The 18,739-nt window shown below is 36.9% G+C and overlaps 1 protein-coding gene across 2 annotated transcripts; it reads left to right on the forward strand.

Moving 5' to 3' along the window:
• The first annotated feature begins 794 nt into the window (after positions 1-794).
• Positions 795-16,017, forward strand: LOC132101536 (alanine--tRNA ligase, cytoplasmic-like). Of its 2 annotated transcripts, XM_059506570.1 has the most exons (22): positions 840-912; positions 1,401-1,472; positions 6,997-7,164; positions 7,246-7,434; positions 7,600-7,745; positions 7,835-8,026; positions 8,827-8,971; positions 9,048-9,193; positions 9,281-9,389; positions 9,554-9,704; positions 10,142-10,266; positions 10,724-10,868; positions 10,961-11,139; positions 11,231-11,344; positions 12,246-12,452; positions 12,696-12,880; positions 13,139-13,247; positions 13,708-13,821; positions 13,928-14,047; positions 14,133-14,219; positions 14,302-14,415; positions 15,235-16,017. In XM_059506570.1, exons 2-22 carry the CDS (start codon positions 1,422-1,424, stop codon positions 15,412-15,414), a joined length of 2,976 nt encoding a protein of 991 aa, XP_059362553.1. In that variant the 5' UTR covers positions 840-912; positions 1,401-1,421; the 3' UTR covers positions 15,415-16,017. The 2 variants fall into 2 exon arrangements, with proteins under 2 accessions (XP_059362555.1, XP_059362553.1); XM_059506572.1 differs by lacking the exon at positions 1,401-1,472 and having other exon boundaries at positions 795-912.
• Positions 16,018-18,739: the final 2,722 nt, after the last annotated feature.

Raw genomic sequence — 18,739 nt, forward strand, 5'->3', positions numbered from 1 at the left:
GCTAGATATTATAACGCATGCTTGCATACTTGACCTAGCATTTGAACCTTTTAACAAATGGAACTGGAGACTAGAAGGAAAGGTAACTTATTAGAAAACAGGTATGGCTAAAAAGAAACCTTAAACAGCGAACAGGTGACATTTATTACAGGTAGGCCTACATGAAATGTAAACAGCAGTGCCATTATTGTGATGTGAATGATCAAATAGCTTAAAACTCATTATCTTTTTTCTACATTTGCTTGCCACTAATGGAAATGGAATGTGGGGTTTGTGCATAAACAATATGTTGATCGCCACCTGCTGTGAGGAAATGCTTATTGTTACTTTGATAAACAAATACACAAAATCGAAAATACTGTGTTTAACATTGTTTCAGTTTTATAGTAAATTTTTGTCTTGCTTTTGTAATTTGCAAAATTCTAGCCTTCCATCACACTGCATCATGATATTCTTCCACTTAATCCATTTGGACGTCTGTACTATTATTATTATTATTATTATTAATAATAATAATAATGAAGTTTTAGGTTAACACGCTTAAGTATTTTCTTAAACATGAAAAATATTCCATTATTTACAGCAATGGTGTTGCTTTGATTATGAAAGAAGAAATGCTTATTAACCAGGAGAGAAAAAACAAAAGGAGATTGTAAATCACATTTGTAAGATCAAATAAAAATCATAAAAAATATCACTGCACTGTTACTTTATCGTTGCATCATCCAGTTCCGTCCTTTACGCCGTTGACCGAAAGCATCCTAAACCAATAGAAACTACTTACACTGAAACATCAATATTCCTGAACCAATCATGTGGGTTGTGGGCGGTGCTTCTACTCTCCTTTTGGTTTCAGCCGGCGTGGTGGAAGTAGTGTGACTGGTTTCTGAAGCGTTTACAAGATTATTATTCGTAAGTTTTATAAGATTTACATTTGCTTCCACGCGTTATTTGCTGTTATTTTTTATTGTATGTCTTTGTGACCTGTATCACGAGACCACATGAATCCAATTAAATGGTATTTTGTTGAATGACTGGATTGTCAGTTTAGCCTTGTCTCGTGCTTAGGGGAAGCATGCGAGTGTAAAATAAATCTGAACGACTTAATTATCTTCCACTCTTTGCAAGTTACCTTGACATTATGACCGAGTTACTTTTGTAATATAGAATGCAAATCCGGATGGAGATGTAGATGTAGATGTGCAAGTCCGCACAAGCTTGCATTATAATTCTGGTCTATAGGGGTTTGGCCTATGCCAGTGCACTGGTAATGCAGTGCAGCAGAAATCAGATTCCAGTTTTCATAATATGTGTGGAAACTGTCATGTCATTTACGTTTATATGAATGAGTTCTTATTCAGAATGCAGGTATTACACTAAAGCATATTTACTTCCTCTAGGACCATAGAGCATCAATATCTATGGCTCTTCATCTCACTTGTTTATGTGCCAAAGCTTTCTTCTATTGTCAGGTGAAGCTCAGTGTGTGCAGCTCTTGGTCTGTTGACTTGCTCTGCTCACTAATTTTGGTGCATCATTTCATGTGCCTGATTTTTATGATCCTTCAATATGGAAGTAAAATAATGACTTATGTCTTTGAAACAAAAAAGCATGCTGAATAGCACTATCTGAAAAGATAATGCATTGAATTAACAGTACTTGCATTTTAATGCCTTGTATTTCCAGGGCTTGCATCTTTAGGTCCTGAAATTTAATATAGTTGTTCGTTTAAGCTGTGAATATTTCAATTAAAAATATTTCACACACTTTTTCATAATTAAAAAATCAATAATTCATATTCACGTTCCAGAATTCACTTCCAAAGTATTAAATCGGTAAAAAAATACGATATAATATTCGACAGACAAATTTCGGTCCATTTTATTTCACTTTCCAAATTCGCTTCCACAAATTCAGTGGTTAAAATTCGGCAGATAAGTCGCCCTTTCACATCCGGGAGCTGCAGGAATAGCAGTAGAGCATAGAGGCATGATCTCCAACTGCTGTCAGTCGCTCCCCAGCAGGTGGTGCAAGCGGCTGTTATATAAGGCCAAAGCAACAGGTGGATTAAGTAATACAGTTACAAAAACTGATCTGCAGAAATTAAGCAAGCGCTAGGTAGAAGTTTTGATTATCGGGGCATGTGGAAAAGCTGATTGTGCGTATGTTTATTTCAACCTCTTTGCTGTTACCAAGTAAGCAGCATTCAAAGGAGATTATAATGGTGTTTTACCCAACGCTGAATTACAGAACTAACATTACATCTAAGGAAGACACATATTGCTTTCGGTTGTTTAGTTTCCGTAACTTTGTGTCATGCTTTTGCGTGCTGAGCTGTAATACTGGGGATCCCCTCACGTCACACTCCAGGATTCCCCAATGAGGAGTAATGCTTCTCAGTCAAATAATACTGTGATATAAGACCTCAGATCTCAGAATACATTTTATTGATGATTATGCAAACTATATAGACAGTTAAGCAGATGTAAAATATGAACGAACGCTCAAGGTTTCACGAGGTTTCCCTCAGAAATCTGTTAAAGAAAAGAAAACACAGTGACAGCGATTAAAAGACAAAACTCACATCTGACTGATGATGCAAACTATATACAGACAGTTGAGGATATGAACGCAAGTTACGGAACAAGAAAAAGTGCATGTTATATATATAAAATAATTTAATTTATTTACAAAATAATGAATGAATAAGGGGCGATTCACATATCGCGCCTAATAACGCGTGGAAAAGGCTATGCGCGCCACTTTCTCCTTTTTTCCAAAGCGCTCGGGCAGAAGCTCTCCTGAGGCTTAGCAACAATGACGCGCTCTCTCCATGAAGACGCGGAAATTTCAGCAAAGAATAAATGGATTTGCAGCACAAAAAAAAATCGGTTTCAGTAGCTCTGATACAAAATTTATTTAAAAGTGGCAATCCATATACAGCTATGATCAGCTGGTCCTTCATCTTGGCTGAGCTTTCAACGTTCAGGGAAAGGATGAAGCTGAATGTTTAGTTCTTGTCACATGACCTGCGGTGCACTTGTGGCATTCTGAAAGTTGAGATGTTTTTAACTCGATGCAGTGCGGATGCGCCTGGAAAAAACGGGCGCGTCGCACCGCGTGCGCATCGCGACCGCGTCGCTTCCATTATGAGCGCGCATACCGCGTGCCTACATTGGAAATAACGAAATTGAGCATGCAAAAGACGCGATATGTGAACGCCCCCTAAGAACTGCGGTCTTTCTACTTCAAATATGCCGTGGAGAATCACAGAAAGTGACCGAATTCAAGAACATTGTTGCGGCATCTCTCAAGCAACGAATAAACACCGCTAACTTGGAGAATGCAGTGAAAACTCCTCTTCTCGCGTCTGCCCTAGACCCTCGGCACAAACATCTCAGGTTTCTCGATGAAAACATGAGAGAAGTAAGAAAAAAACACTTTTTTTGAACATTATCAGAACATTTTCCTTGATGCGAGTGGTGCGGATGCAATCGCCACGATGAAGAAGATGCAATGCCCACTCGTTGGTAAAGGCTGAGCCAGTTCTTCAGCGATGATTACAGAGAGTCCAGCTGAGACGAGTGGGAGCAGTTCTTGCTGGAGCCATGTATTCCACCAGATGAGGATCCCATTCAGTGGTGAAACGAAAACACGAAGCGCTTCACAAAACATATTCACTTAGCACACCGTTATTGTGAGTCCCGACAACGTCTGTGCTGTCAGAGCGCGTTTTCTCCACGGCCGACCTTATTGTTAACAGACTAAGGAGCCGACTTTCCCCCGTTCATGTTTACATGCCCGTGTTTCTTAACAAGAACATGTAAAACAATAAAAAAAAAAGCAAAAAAGATTTGCTGACAGTTTAAAAGTTAAGTGTACAATATAATTGCTGCAGGCTGCTTTACCCTGTACTTTTATTTGTTTGCACGCATTAAAGGTTTTCAGCTACAAAACACAATGTGTAATGTTCAAGCTTATTGTGTGTAAGCTTGTTCAAAATGACGAAAACAAATGTTGCTGAAAAATAACGTCTGACTCATTAAACTTAATTTAAATAAACAAATATTCGAATATTCTTTTTTTGTGAGCTCAAATATTCGAATGTGATATTTGTGGAAAACGCCCATCCCTAGTAAGTCAGTCTTGTATCTAGCAATGTACTACAACTGTTGGAACATGAAAACCCTTTCCAGGGATCTTTAATATGTAAATAATTGTATACTGTAAATATATGAAGGGAGGTATTGGCAAAATCTCACCTGTAGAAAATCACTATGAGAAATACAAGATTAAGAATTTGACTGTGTTATTTAAAATTTTAATTAAAACACATTGGACCTTTTAACCCAGTCAGTGGAATTGTCAGACGGTCCCTTGGGTGCGGTAGCACGTCAATAATTTCTTCAGTTTAAATTTTCAGAATATACCTAGATTGTTTTTAACTCTTTTTTTATGTTAATATAAATTGGTTGCATATTGTTAAAACTAATCATGGTATTGATATCTTTGTGTGACTGTCGACTTTATAGATCAGCGGTAATGGAAATCAATATAAAAAAAATGCAGCGCATTGGATTCTTTTTGACCCCATTTGCTTAACTGTCTATATAGTTTGCATAATCATCAATAAAATGTATTCTGAGATCTGAGGTCTTATATCACAGTATTATTTGACTGAGAAGCATTACTCGTCATTGGGGAATCCTGGAGTGTGACGTGAGGGGATCCCCAGTATTACAGCTCAGCACGCAAAAGCCATGACACAAAGTTACGGAAACTAAACAACCGAAAGCAATATGTGTCTTCCTTAGATGTAATGTTAGTTCTGTAATTCAGCGTTGGGTAAAACACCATTATAATCTCCTTTGAATGCTGCTTACTTGGTAACAGCAAAGAGGTTGAAATAAACATACGCACAATCAGCTTTTCCACATGCCCCGATAATCAAAACTTCTACCTAGCGCTTGCTTAATTTCTGCAGATCAGTTTTTGTAACTGTATTACTTAATCCACCTGTTGCTTTGGCCTTATATAACAGCCGCTTGCACCACCTGCTGGGGAGCGACTGACAGCAGTTGGAGATCATGCCTCTATGCTCTACTGCTATTCCTGCAGCACCCGGATGTGAAAGGGCGACTTATCTGCCGAATTTTAACCACTGAATTTGTGGAAGCGAATTTGGAAAGTGAAATAAAATGGACCGAAATTTGCCTGTCGAATATTATACATCGTATTTTTTTAACCGATTTAATATTTTGGAAGTGAATTCTGGAACGTGAATATGAATTATTGATTTTTTAATTATGAAAAGGTGTGTGAAATATTTTCAATTGAAATATTCACAGCTTAAATGAACAACTATATAAAATTTCAGGACCTAAAGATGCAAGCCCTGGAAATACAAGGCATTAAAATGCAAGTACTGTTAATGCAATGCATTATTTTTCAGTTAGTGCTATTCAGCATGCTTTTTTGTTTCAAAGACATAAGTCATTATTTTACTTCCATACTTCACAAGCTTTGCCAGATGCGTTTAACTCTGTTTTGTTAGAATGTTATATTCAGGGCTTAGCAGTAAGGAAGATCACTGTCAGCATTCCCTTCTGCTTTATTTAAAAAAAATTACTTTGAAATGGTCTTGATTTGCCAGGTGTGCACTGCTTGTCTTTGGCAGGTCTCTTCTTTAAGAGATTTAATCTCACTGAAGGTTTTGTTAGTATGTTAATAAAAACCTATTAATAAGAGCAACCTCACAACCTTGTGCTTCCTGTTTTTTCCCAGGAAAGATGTTTATATGAATCCATAATAAATATTAGAGCTTTATTATTATTATTATTATAGATAACATTTTATTAATTTAACAGAAGCTTTTTGTTCAAGCCAGCATATGAATTAGGAAAAACAACAACAATGATTTATCTTGGAGTAACATGAGCGCATCACCGTGTGTTTTTATTTTTGGGATTAGTGTCAAATTTTGATGATTTAATGATGTATTCAAGGAAATGTTATGACTTGTGTCTTGGAAGCATAATTTAAAGTAGCTTGAAACATATAAACACCACTGTCTGTATTCAGGAAAGATGTGTTTATGTGATGTCATGGAGTTCCTAATTGTTGTAGTTTTGCAAATACGAAATTTCATTATAAAATTGTATTATTATTATTTTTTTTAATTAGGCAATTTTTAGATTGGTTCCAGTAAAAACATTGACAGGGCAAGTAAAAATTTAACACTTATCGTTGAGCCCTGATATTGATTGTAAATCAAGTTTATCTGTTTTTTTTAAATGAACAATATTAAGTCCATGTCATTATAGCAAGGAAATTCTGGCTTTCAGTGTGAAGCTATTGATGCAGTTAAGTTTTTCGCATGCATGGCTTGAGTGTTTATGGGTTGACTTTTGGAAAAGATGTCTTTATATTTTAGATTAGTCGTTATGGGAGCTCCGGTGCTGTAATTAGGCTTCTCCAGGGATGTCTGTGTTTGCAGCATACAGGCTCCAACTGCCGAGGAGCTTCACTTCAGCAAGGAAGATTGTTTCTCAATTCCAGACCAAGTGTTTGATTTCATTTTAAGATTCTAGGAGATATTTTGTATGGTTTGTGATGTGCCATTTTCATAGTTATATTTGATATTTCTGTGTTTATATTCATAAAATGATCCTTTTATCCACATAAAGAAGTCATTTAGTCATATGATTTCCCCTTAGCTTACTTTCCCTGCATGTTAGAAAGGATTTTGTCTATTTGGTGAATTTGCAAGCATTGCTTACTCACTGAACAGATTCCTCCCTCGCATGTCCCAGTATTGATGCAGTGATCGTGAGGTGTGTGTGATATTCTTACAGGATGCAGGTGTCCATAACAGATTCTTTAGTTGTTATCAGTTAACAACAGTAAGAAAAAAAAAAGCAGCTGCATGTTTACTCCACCCGCTGTTTTTGTGAAACCAGTTTCTGGCTCACTGTGTGTTTGTATATATATCTCCAGTCCCCTGAGAAAAACACAACCAGCATGGACTCTTTACTGACTGCTGCACAGATCCGTGAGAAGTTCATCGACTTCTTTCGCCGCCATGAGCACCAGTACGTCCACTCGTCGTCCACCGTTCCGCTTGATGACCCCACTCTGCTCTTCGCCAATGCCGGGATGAACCAGGTAAGGAGATTTGAACCTTCTATCAAAAACGGGTGAACATAAGTTTCTAATTTGTTGGAAACAATTAATTGGTTTTTATAGTTCAAGCCCATCTTCCTGAACACCATCGACCCATCCCACCCTATGGCCAGACTTCGTCGTGCTGCAAATACACAGAAGTGCATTCGTGCCGGCGGCAAACACAATGACCTTGATGATGTGGGCAAAGATGTGTACCATCATACATTCTTCGAGATGTTGGGATCTTGGTCCTTTGGAGATTATTTTAAAGTAAGAAATGGATAGAAAAGTGTTACTTTAAAGTGTTTTACTTTATAGTACTGGTGCTACTTGTTTTGCTGTATTTATGTGCTGTTAAAATTCTTAATGGAAAAACGAATTTTGTCTTTTTCTCTTTGTATCTCTTTATTTCTCTTTTGCTCATTTTGTCTCTAGCACCTGGCCTGCGAGATGGCAATGAATCTGCTGACAAAAGAGTTTGGTATACCTATTGACCGGCTCTATGTGACTTATTTTGGTGGTCATGCTGACGCAGGACTGGAGCCTGACCTGGAGTGCAAGCAGATCTGGCTGGACTTGGGGTGAGTACAGAATCTGTACAAGGTGTATTAAGTTATCGATGTGAAATTGTTAAATGTTGTTTTATATTTTCATATTCTCTCTGTCTTAGAATGGAGGAGAGCCGTATTCTCCCGGGGAGCATGAAAGATAATTTCTGGGAGATGGGGGACACCGGTCCATGTGGACCCTGTAGCGAGATCCACTATGATCGCATTGGAGGCAGAGATGCCGCTCACCTGGTCAACATGGATGACCCGAATGTGCTTGAAGTCTGGAACCTTGTGTTCATTCAGTTTAACAGGTAAATTACTGCTCCTTGCTACCTACAGCTAACAATGTACACACACTTAGAGACATTGCTTCTGGAGTCATTTCTTATTGAATGTACTGTTCAAAGTGATGCACAAGAATATTGGGACAACAGTATAGGCGTCATATCCGCTATTAGCTGATGTTACGGATTTAAAAAAAAAGATCAGTATCAGCCAAAATGTAATATTAATTCGATTTAATTCTAAAACGGACTCATTCATTCTTAAAAACATTAACATATGGCTGATTCAGTGAATAATTTAATGTAAATTCTTAGTTTAAGAAATTAATACTTTAATTCAGCAGTGACCCATTCAATTAAACGATGATTAAATAATTAAATGATCAGAAGTGTTACAGTTCTCTTTCAAATAAATGCTGTTATTTTCTTTTAATTCATCAAAGAATAACACACACACAAATGTCCACAATATATTAAGCATCAACTGATTTTAACATTGATAAAAATAATAAATGTTTCTTGAGCACCAAATCATATTGGAGTTACTTCTGATTGATCACACTGAATGACTACTTAAGATCTTTGGTATAAATTCCACTTAATATGACAGTTTTTACTGTATTTGATCTAATAAATGCAACCTAGAGAAACATCAAAATTATAGTGTATATTAATCATTGAAGTGTATATGAATATAGTGTATATGAATCATCAGCCAGAGTTTTAGCACTGATCCTATATCACAACCTCTGATTTGTTTTAAACAAAGATACTTTAAGTATGCACGCATTGTTTTAAATTCATATGTTTATGATCTCTCTATGCAGAGAATCAGAGACCGTTCTAAAGCCTCTGCCCAAGAAGAGCATTGACACAGGGATGGGACTGGAGCGCTTGGTCTCTGTACTACAAAACAAGATGTCCAACTACGACACAGACCTGTTCATCCCTTATTTTGAAGCCATTCAGAAGGTAATATAGAAAAGCATAAAAAAACATGACTAAAAACTGTTTTGCACATTACTTAAAATAATTTCTTGGTTCTCAGGGAACAGGTGCCAGGGCATACACAGGAAAAGTTGGTGCAGAAGACACAGATGGTATTGACATGGCATACCGTGTCCTGGCTGATCACGCCCGCACCATTACCATTGCCTTGTCTGATGGTGGCAGGCCTGACAACACGGGCAGGGGGTGAGATGATTGTGTTATTATATGCTGAGTTATTGGCATATAGTCAATGTATGTATGTGTGTGTGTGACCCTGTTTTTGTGTTGCAGTTATGTGCTGAGGAGGATTCTGCGTCGTGCCGTGCGATACTCTCAAGAGAAGCTGGGTGCACAGAAGGGCTTCTTTGCCTCTTTGGTAGATGTGGTGGTTGAGTCTCTGGTAAGGCCTCTACCACTCAGACACTATATTTTTCCTCCTTATTTTATGTGAATAAGGATACCCTGTTTGCAGCTTTGACAGTGATTCAAAGTGGCAGCTGCTGAAACATTGAGATGCTCTTTAATCTCTCTGATGGCCATTTAATGGTTCGTTGCTCTCTACAGGGTGATGCTTTCCCAGAGCTGCGGAAGGATCCTGATATGGTAAAAGACATCATCAATGAGGAGGAGGCACAGTTCCTTAAGACCCTTAGCAGGGGACGACGCATCCTGGACCGCAAGATCCAGAGTCTGGGAGACAGCAAGACTATACCAGGTTAAGCACATAATACCACAAAGAACCAGTATCTGTAACATGCACTTGAAAATAAAACAATATCCAACCATTCTCCCAAATTCATAATGAAAATTGTTTATAAATCTAAGAGAAGCCTTAAGGTTTTTCCACCAAAATAAAAATGTAAAGAGTACATAAATACTAGTGTTGTGAGTTTACTGTCATTCTGAAAAGTAAAATGATACTATTTTACAATACAGTAGTTTTATTACTATAGTATTGTTACTATATTATTATAATGTAATATTTAATAAAAATGAAAAAGTAATAATCATAATTCAAATGACTGTGAATCTGTCCTGAGACTGAATTGTAAAAAAATTGTTTTCTTTTTCTTTATGCTAAAATTCACTGTAAATCCACATTCTAAAACTGATGTTGAATTTTTTGTTCGTAAATGCCACTGTTTTGCGTAGGTGACACAGCCTGGCTGCTGTATGACACTTATGGTTTCCCTCTGGACCTCACTGCCCTGATCGCTGAGGAACGAGGAATGGGAGTGGACATCCAGGCCTTTGAGGATGAGAAGAAAGCTGCGCAGGTTTAAATGTGTTCATTCTTCCATACAGTGAGATTTCCATTTAGAATTTCAGAATAATTTCACAGTTCTAAAACACACAGAGGACATTACCAGAACTCAGTGGCACCCAGTGGTTAAAAATACTCATTCAATAGTACTGTTAAATATAAGCTCTTAAAAATTCATTACTTTCAATTATACTGTTGTGTAGCTATATAATATATATATATATATATATATATATATATATATATATATATATATATATATATATGTATGTATATATGTATGTATGTATGTATATAGTGAATTTTGAATATGTATATGAAGTTAATCTACATGTTCAAATAGGTTAAATAGGTAAAATTATGTATTATCTGAGATATTAATCCAATACATGTCCAATATCAACTGGTAACATTAATTTAAGTGTTTGTATTAATGTAAATGAGTTTAATTCAAATATCCGTGCACACAGTTGAAGTCTCAGGGCAAAGGCTCTGGGGACGTTGACCACATCATGCTGGACATCTATGCCATTGAAGAGCTCAGAAACAAAGGTGTCGCTGCCACTGATGACAGCCCCAAGTACAAGTACACTTCAAATGATAACGGCAACTATGGTATGAATTACACATTTGCTATTCCTCTTGATTTTTACGGTTTGATTATGCATCGGTTTTTTTACACTTGTGTAATTGTGTGTCCCTCTCAGAGTTTGAACAGGAAGTGGGTACAGTGCTGGCTCTCAGGAGGGAGCGTGCATTTGTTGATGAGGTGACCACAGGTCAAGAGTGTGGAGTGCTGCTCGACAAAACCTCTTTCTACGCCGAGCAGGGAGGCCAGAGCTTTGATGAAGGCTACATGCTCCGAGAAAACGACTCCACTGAGGATGTAAGCAACTGAGAGGGGTTGTATAAAGAAGCTGAACTGCCTAATTTAGTTGTGCTTCATGGTGCTGTCATGTTTTATTGTGTTGCTTTAGAGGATGGAGTTCACTGTGAAGAATACTCAGGTGCGCGGAGGGTACGTGCTTCATATTGGTATGGTATACGGCACGCTGAAGGTTGGAGACCGCCTAACTCTGCACGTAGACGAGGTATGTTAAAGTTTTGTCATTGACTTGCAGTGTTGGGAAGGTTGCTTTGGAAATGCAATAGGTAACAGATTACAAGTTATACAATTTAAAATGTAATAAGTAGTGTAACTATTTCAGTTACTTTACTGAAGTAATGTAACCTATTTACATTTGATTACTTTGAATATTCTAATGATTATTCTCAAATGTAAATAATTTTGAAGCATTTAAACCAGGCAGGGTCAAACTTACAGTTTACAGGACTCACCACTGATTACTGTCAGACTTCTCAAAATACTTAATTACTTGAACTAAGATTATAAAAATGTAATTTTAAAGCACAGCCACCACAAAATTAGCCTTTAACACCTCTTTTTACTTTGAGATTGTTCTGAGATTTAATACAGATTTAAAATCATAACAAGAAATAGTTTAATAGCTATGATACTGTTTTTGATAACAAATCTTTTCATAGCTACAACAGAAAACACTGGGGAAAAACAGTTCATCTTAAAAAATAATGCATATACATAAACAAAAATATATGCATGTGTCTTACTCTGTGTCATAAGCTCCTGAAACATAGGTGTCTCAATATTTTAGAGCAGTCGATGCAATTTGGGAAATAAATCATTCAATTCTAGTGTGTGTGTAAAAAAAATTCAGATGTAACCCCTTTTGTAATCGTTAATATTTTCATAAGTATCTGTAATCTTATTATGCTTTTTTTTTCAGTACATTTATTTTGTAATTAAATAATGTAATTCCATTACATGTAACTAGTTACCCCCCAACACTGTTAATTTGTCACCTTCAAAATGTATTATAGCATCTAGTTTAGGCAAAAAGGAGAGATGACTTGACACATGAATAGGATATTACATACAGTATGCAACATAATTCCCCTATTTTTCTTTCTCAGGCTCGTCGTAGGCCCATCATGAGTAACCATACCGCCACACACATCCTTAACTTTGCCTTGCGTTCAGTGCTGGGAGAGGCAGATCAGCGGGGCTCTTTGGTTGCTCCAGACAGATTGCGCTTTGACTTCACAGCTAAAGGAGCCATGAGCACAGATGAAGTGCGGCGCACAGAAGAGAACGCCTCAACCATGATTTGTGATGCCAAGGTCAGGCCCATTCAACAGACTTGCACACTTCAATCAAACACTTGGTATTCACATTGCTTGAAACGGATTTGACATGTTGTATTCACAGTGCAGACATTGTGAAAACAGAACAATTAAGCTCTTGTACAATACGTTAGGTCAATACAGATATACAGCTGCTTACGTGTCCCTGAGAACACTTTAGTATTTTTTTTTCATATTTTGTCTCGCAAACTGAAATGCTATGTATATGTTTTTCATCAGCCGGTTTATGCCCTGGATGCCCCTCTTGCAGCAGCTAAAGCCATCCAAGGTCTGAGGGCAGTGTTTGATGAGACGTACCCTGATCCTGTTCGAGTGGTGTCTATTGGCGTCCCGGTGGAGGAGCTGCTGGCTGATCCAAACAGCCCTGCAGGCTCACTCACCTCCATCGAATTCTGCGGCGGAACGTACGAACATAACATTTTAATATGATAAACTTTTAAAATTGCAGAAGTAGGCCCTCTGGGCTCTAGCAGCACATCTAGTTTTCTGTGAATATGAACAAAGAAATCTACTTTTTATGTAATATTCAGAAGTTTGATGCTTTATAGATAAATTATGAATAACTAATGGAAAATTTAGATTAGTAATGTTTTTTTGTTAATGGAATCAAAATGTTTAAGAACGCAATATTTGTTTTTCTGTTTGATCATTTTTACCCATAGGCACTTGCAGAACTCTGGTCATGCTGCACCATTTGTGATCGTATCAGAGGAGGCCATCGCTAAAGGAATCAGGAGGATTGTGGCAGTGACTGGAGCAGAGGCTCAGAAGGTTAGAGGAGCCAGGACCAACATGAATATACACACTTTTCGACTTTAACTGATACTTTAGTATCTGATTTAGGGTTGGGAATGTATAACCGCTTTTTGCTTTCTTATCTGAATGTGATATGAAATAATAAAACGATTAAATATGCCTTGCTGTTTGCAAGCACATTCTGGCTAGTGTAGTTTGATTGACAAACAAATGATTCTTTTGGACCATTTCTATTCAACAAATCCATCATGAAGACTCACAAAGAATGTGCTTTTTAATTGTGAGAGCTAAATCAGTGTAATTACTGACTGGTCATTCATGTAACAACATGTAAATACACATAACAGTGTATTGTTTTGTTTTTAGATACTTTTTTAGTACAGTATTTTAGGACTTATTGGTGGGTAAATCATTTAGGAAGTTCCTAGATTCCCATTTTTAGTAGATGTTGATAGATTGATGTTTGTGTTGACAGGCCCAGAGGAAAGGTGATGCACTGAAGCTGGAACTAGATGCCATGGCAGAGAAAGTGAAAGCTCAGAACAGCCCTAATAAAGATATTCAGAAAGAGATTGCTGATATGACCGAGGTGAGCTCCACTCTGACATATTCTGCTCTCACATGTCTAAAAACACTGGCGTGTCTGATTTTACCAATTGAAGTATACCTGGATCAGTGTATGCATATATATTCAGGCCCTGGGCACTGCAGTCATCTCTCAGTGGCGGAAGGATGAAATGAGGGATTCCCTGAAAGCTCTTAAGAAGATCATGGATGACCTGGACCGTGCCAGCAAGGCTGATGTACAGAAGAGGGTAAGAGACTATGATTCTGCTGTCTCTTGGAAAGGTTCTTGGAAAGTCAAAGACCAACTGTAAACACATTATTTTTCCATTTTAGGTCCTGGAAAAGACAAAGGAGATCATCGAAAGTAACCCAAACAAACCTCTAATTGTGATGGAGATGGAGAATGGAGCATCTGCAAAGGTAACTCTCTCTATACTTCAACTGAATTGAGTTATTGTCTGCAGACAGTGTAAGTCTTAATGATTTGTCTGTGTGTCCACAGGCTCTGAATGAGTCTCTGAAGCTGCTGAAGACAAATTCACCACAGACTGCTGCTATGCTTTTTGCTGTGGATAATGATGCGGAGAAAATTATCTGCTTGTGCCAAGTGCCTCAGGTAAATCTGTTAGAGAGGTCCTCATTCTGTAAGACAGCTGAGGGCTCTCTTAAAATATTTAACCAGATCTACTTTAAAACACAAGATTTTATTGATGTGAAAAAAAATAATACTTTGAATCTGCAAGGGCACATCCAATTGAACAAAAGTAAAGACTTTTGCATACGTAATTGCTGTTCTTTTGACCTATAAATTCATTAAGGAATCCTTAAAAAAAGAGATCAGTTTACACAAAAAATATTAAGCTGCATAATGGTTTTCAATATTGATAAGAAATGTTTCTTCAGCACAAAACCAGCAAATAACAATGATACTGAAGGATCACGTGACACTCAAGTCTTTGTCAGTACAGGAATACAATCTTAAAATATATTCAAATGGAAAACATATATTTTTTTACAATTGTAATATTTTACAATGTTTCTCTGTTACTGTATGTATATATATATATATATATATATATATATATATATATATATATATATATATATATATATATATATATATATATATAAGATCAAATACAAGCAGCCTAGATGAGCATAAGGGGGCTTCTTTCAAAAAAAAAAATTTAACGTTAACTGAATACACATTACTATTATTAAGTTCAGTGCAATCAGAGTAATAACTCGCCTTTCCTCTGAAAAACTTTGCTATACAGCTTCCAGAACTAAAATGTTTCCGATTGCATATTTTGGTTGTTTCATATTTAATGATGGTTAAATTCTTATTTTGACTTGCATGGTACTAGTACAATAATGCATATGTAAAGTATCAGTTTTAAATTCACCAATGTATGTGCTCTGGTTGTATTCCCAGGATGTTGCTAACCGAGGCCTGAAAGCCAGTGAGTGGGTTCAGGAAGTGTGCCCTCTGTTGGACGGAAAAGGAGGTGGTAAAGACATGTCTGCCCAGGCCACGGGTAGAAACACACACTGCATACAGGAGGCTCTACAGCTGGCCAATGAGTTTGCCCGCCTCAAACTGGGTGAAAATTAAGGAAAGAGAGAGATAGCATTGTAGGCGAAAGTTATCTGGATGAAGTCCTTAGTTTGGTCTTAACCTTCCTCCTGTCCTTCTTCTAGCACTGCTTGCTGAATTTTCAAACTGGACATACCAGGGCAGAAAATGTAAAAACTGTACAGAAATGTAATTTGTCAATTATGAATGGGAAGGGAAATGTACAGTGCCTGCTCTTGGTAAATTTGGGCATTGCAGATGCAGATGACAAACCGTCCTGACTCTCTGATGCAAAGCACATGGGCTGTGCATGCTTTCTGATTGGATTATTATATGTAGATTCACAGTTAAATGTTCTGCTAGATATAAAAAACCCTCATGCTTATTATCATTATGAGCATATAAAGAGGAAGAAAATTATTGTCATCATGCTATTTGAAGGTGTCTTTTTATCCTAAAAATTTCCATTACATTTGTAGAATTGTTGGTCTGTCTTTTGGTCTGGAAAATTCATGTCAACACTGTTAACCCTTAACTAGCTCTTCTAGCATCTGCTTTGGGGAAATGAGCCATTAATCACCACCTGTCACATGAAATGTATCACTTGTTAATGGTAATAAAAAATGGTTTCAAATGCATAAATTACTTTTCATTGTTGTGTGTATATTTGATCGTGTATAATTGTTAACCGAATACACTATCTAGTGATTTTTGTCAGCTATAACTACAGGAATCAAATTCAAGATAACTAGAGATCCATAACTGTCATAGTACTATTACATTCTTGCTTACAGGTGCTCAACCATGTGAACGTATTTTAAATCACTATAACATTTTTATTATATGATACATATGAACTCTTAAACCTTTTCATTTAAAACAATATGCTTGTTGCAATTTCTATATATGGCTGCGCCAGACTTTCAGACATATGCTCCAGTCACAAACACGTAATTATAACTTTACATAATGACAAGATGACAAAAAGGATGGAAATAAGAGCTACAATGAGTCATTGCTTAATCAACTTAAAGTTGAGCTAACTTGTAAAATTTTGATTATCAGGATGGAAAGTTTTAAACCGGTTTCACAAAACCTTACAGAATGCAACATGCTTATGCTGTTGGATGGAAAGTGATATTCATGGCATTGAACTTTTTAAACCTTTTGTAATGCCTCTGTTTCCACAGAAACTGCAAATTACGTAAACCATAGTAGGAAAAAAATTATCCATTTGTTCACATACTGATTAAAGAACATGAACGTTACTTTCATATAATCATAAATTTAACACTGAAGTTGTAATAATAATGTACTGCAACAAATAAAGCAGCTCTGACGAGCAAAATTGTTTACTTGTTTACTAATGTGCTTGGACACAAAGAACCAAACCATTTTTAAACAGGTTTATTTCTTACAGTAGCATAAAGATAAAAACAGTCCAGAATTACACAAAGACTGAGGTTGTGAAAGGAAAGAGAACACTGGCCAATAGTCACTATATCAACACTAATGAGAAGTTAATGAGAGCAAACACAGTGTCACAGCAAGGATATGTACAGTCTCTGCTGAAGAGGCTTCCTTCATGAAGAATTCAATGAAGAGGATTCAACATTGAATGTTGAAAGTGGAGTCTAAATACTGTAGCCTCATTTTTAACTTCATGTTGTTGTCATTTTATTGTATTTTATTAATTATTTCTTCAAATGGAATAGAGGGATCTACCTTAAAGCCTTTCAAAAGGGTCAAGAAAACAAGATGAAATTGCATCATTCACTCAACAAATCTATCCTGGAGGCACAATCATGTGTATGGTTGTGGAAAAAGCAGCAAAGAAAAATTTTTAGTCTTAACAGGCTCTGTAATATTAATGTCATTACTTTACAGCCTTCAACTCTGCATCCTATAATCCTACAAACAATTCAAGAACAGATGATACAAAGATGATACAAAGTCCTAAAAAAAAAAAAAAGCTCTCTCAATGTGACAATACGGATCCACAAAGACACACAATTTAGTGCTGAGAACATTTGCAAGGAGAGCATAAAGAAAACAAGCCAATTTGGAATATATCTAGTCATGCAATTTGGCCACAGAACATTTCAAATGGAGAGAACAGAGAAGGTGGACATAATGTAGTCTTTCATAAACTGTTTTGAGTAGATTTGCCTGAATATCTCTCAGCAGGCTACGATCCTCCTGTGGCACGAAAACAAGAAGAGAAACATCCCTCCTCGCCAACTAGTACCATGTAGGATTAATGAATACTGTTAAGACTAATACAAGAACATCACAGGCCAACTTTATTTTCCTTAATCCATATTTTCTGAGGAATACATAAACATCGAACAACAAAAACAAAAGGATTAGTAATGGAATAAAACTCTTTGGTGACCAACTGCACATCTCAATATTCTACCTATGAGAGGGCAGCCATCCTATGTATCTATGATATTAGAATTTCACTGTGAAACGCCCAATAATAATCCCTCAGAATAGGCTTAAATATAATAAAGCCACTGCAGCATTTTGCATTTAATATTCACCAGGTATAGAACCGTCAAAAGATATTTATGCTTCATTGGCAATGTATAAAAGCACTCGTGTGCCACAGGTCAGGATTTTCTAAGGGCTCGGGAGACTTTTCAGAAGTGACAGTGAATGCAGGTAGGTAGCTCTTAAAATCAAGAGGGGAGAAAGTTTTCAGATGAGAGCTTTTCCCACCCTGATCCCGAAGGCACGGCGCTCAGCTTAGCTCAAACAGACAAGAGGATGAGGTGGTGGAGCACAGGAGAAGCCACGAATCATGTGTGGGTGGAGGACAGCTGGTGGGTAGACAATCTATGCCCTATTTTAGAGCCCAGATTTGTGTGTCAATAAATGCTCTGTAAGAAGTCTAAAGGAATAATAGCACATTTTTATGCATCTTATAATGAGGTTAGCTGTGCTCTGGAGAGAGGATATTTCCAGAAGCGAGGACAAGGCACGCAAGCATGTAACGTGTGTGAATTTACACACTGAAATATGTCTACATTTTGAAAAAGAACTACTGCACATGAAACACATTGACTTGGCCGAAGCAGAAATCTACGGACATAGTGATGGGAAAAATCTGAGATTGGAAGAAAATACATATTTCAGTTGTCACAATTCTTGTGTTTGAACGCAAGTTTCTCAGGGGAACGTAAGATAATTGAAATATAATTTCTGTTCCCAGAGAAACTTTGCATTCGCTTTCAAAACTTGCACATTTTCCAGAAGAACTTTAAACACATAAACGACTCAAAAGTTTTGCAAGCTAACACAACGTTTCTTGGGGGAAGGCAAACAATTTGCAACCTATCGCAACCTAGTTTCTCAGAGA

This window comes from Carassius carassius, chromosome 23 (assembly GCF_963082965.1).
Source record: "Carassius carassius chromosome 23, fCarCar2.1, whole genome shotgun sequence".
Classification (NCBI taxonomy): Eukaryota; Metazoa; Chordata; class Actinopteri; order Cypriniformes; family Cyprinidae; genus Carassius; species Carassius carassius.

Excerpts from the sequence above, each read along its gene's own strand:
- LOC132101536 (XM_059506570.1), top strand. The coding sequence starts at position 1,422 with ATGGCTCTTCATCTCACTTGTTTATGTGCCAAAGCTTTCTTCTATTGT. Across the intron at positions 1,473-6,996 it reads AAGCTTTCTTCTATTGTCAG|TCCCCTGAGAAAAACACAAC; the intron begins GTGAAGCTCAGT and ends ATATATCTCCAG. Across the intron at positions 8,027-8,826 it reads GTGTTCATTCAGTTTAACAG|AGAATCAGAGACCGTTCTAA; the intron begins GTAAATTACTGC and ends CTCTCTATGCAG.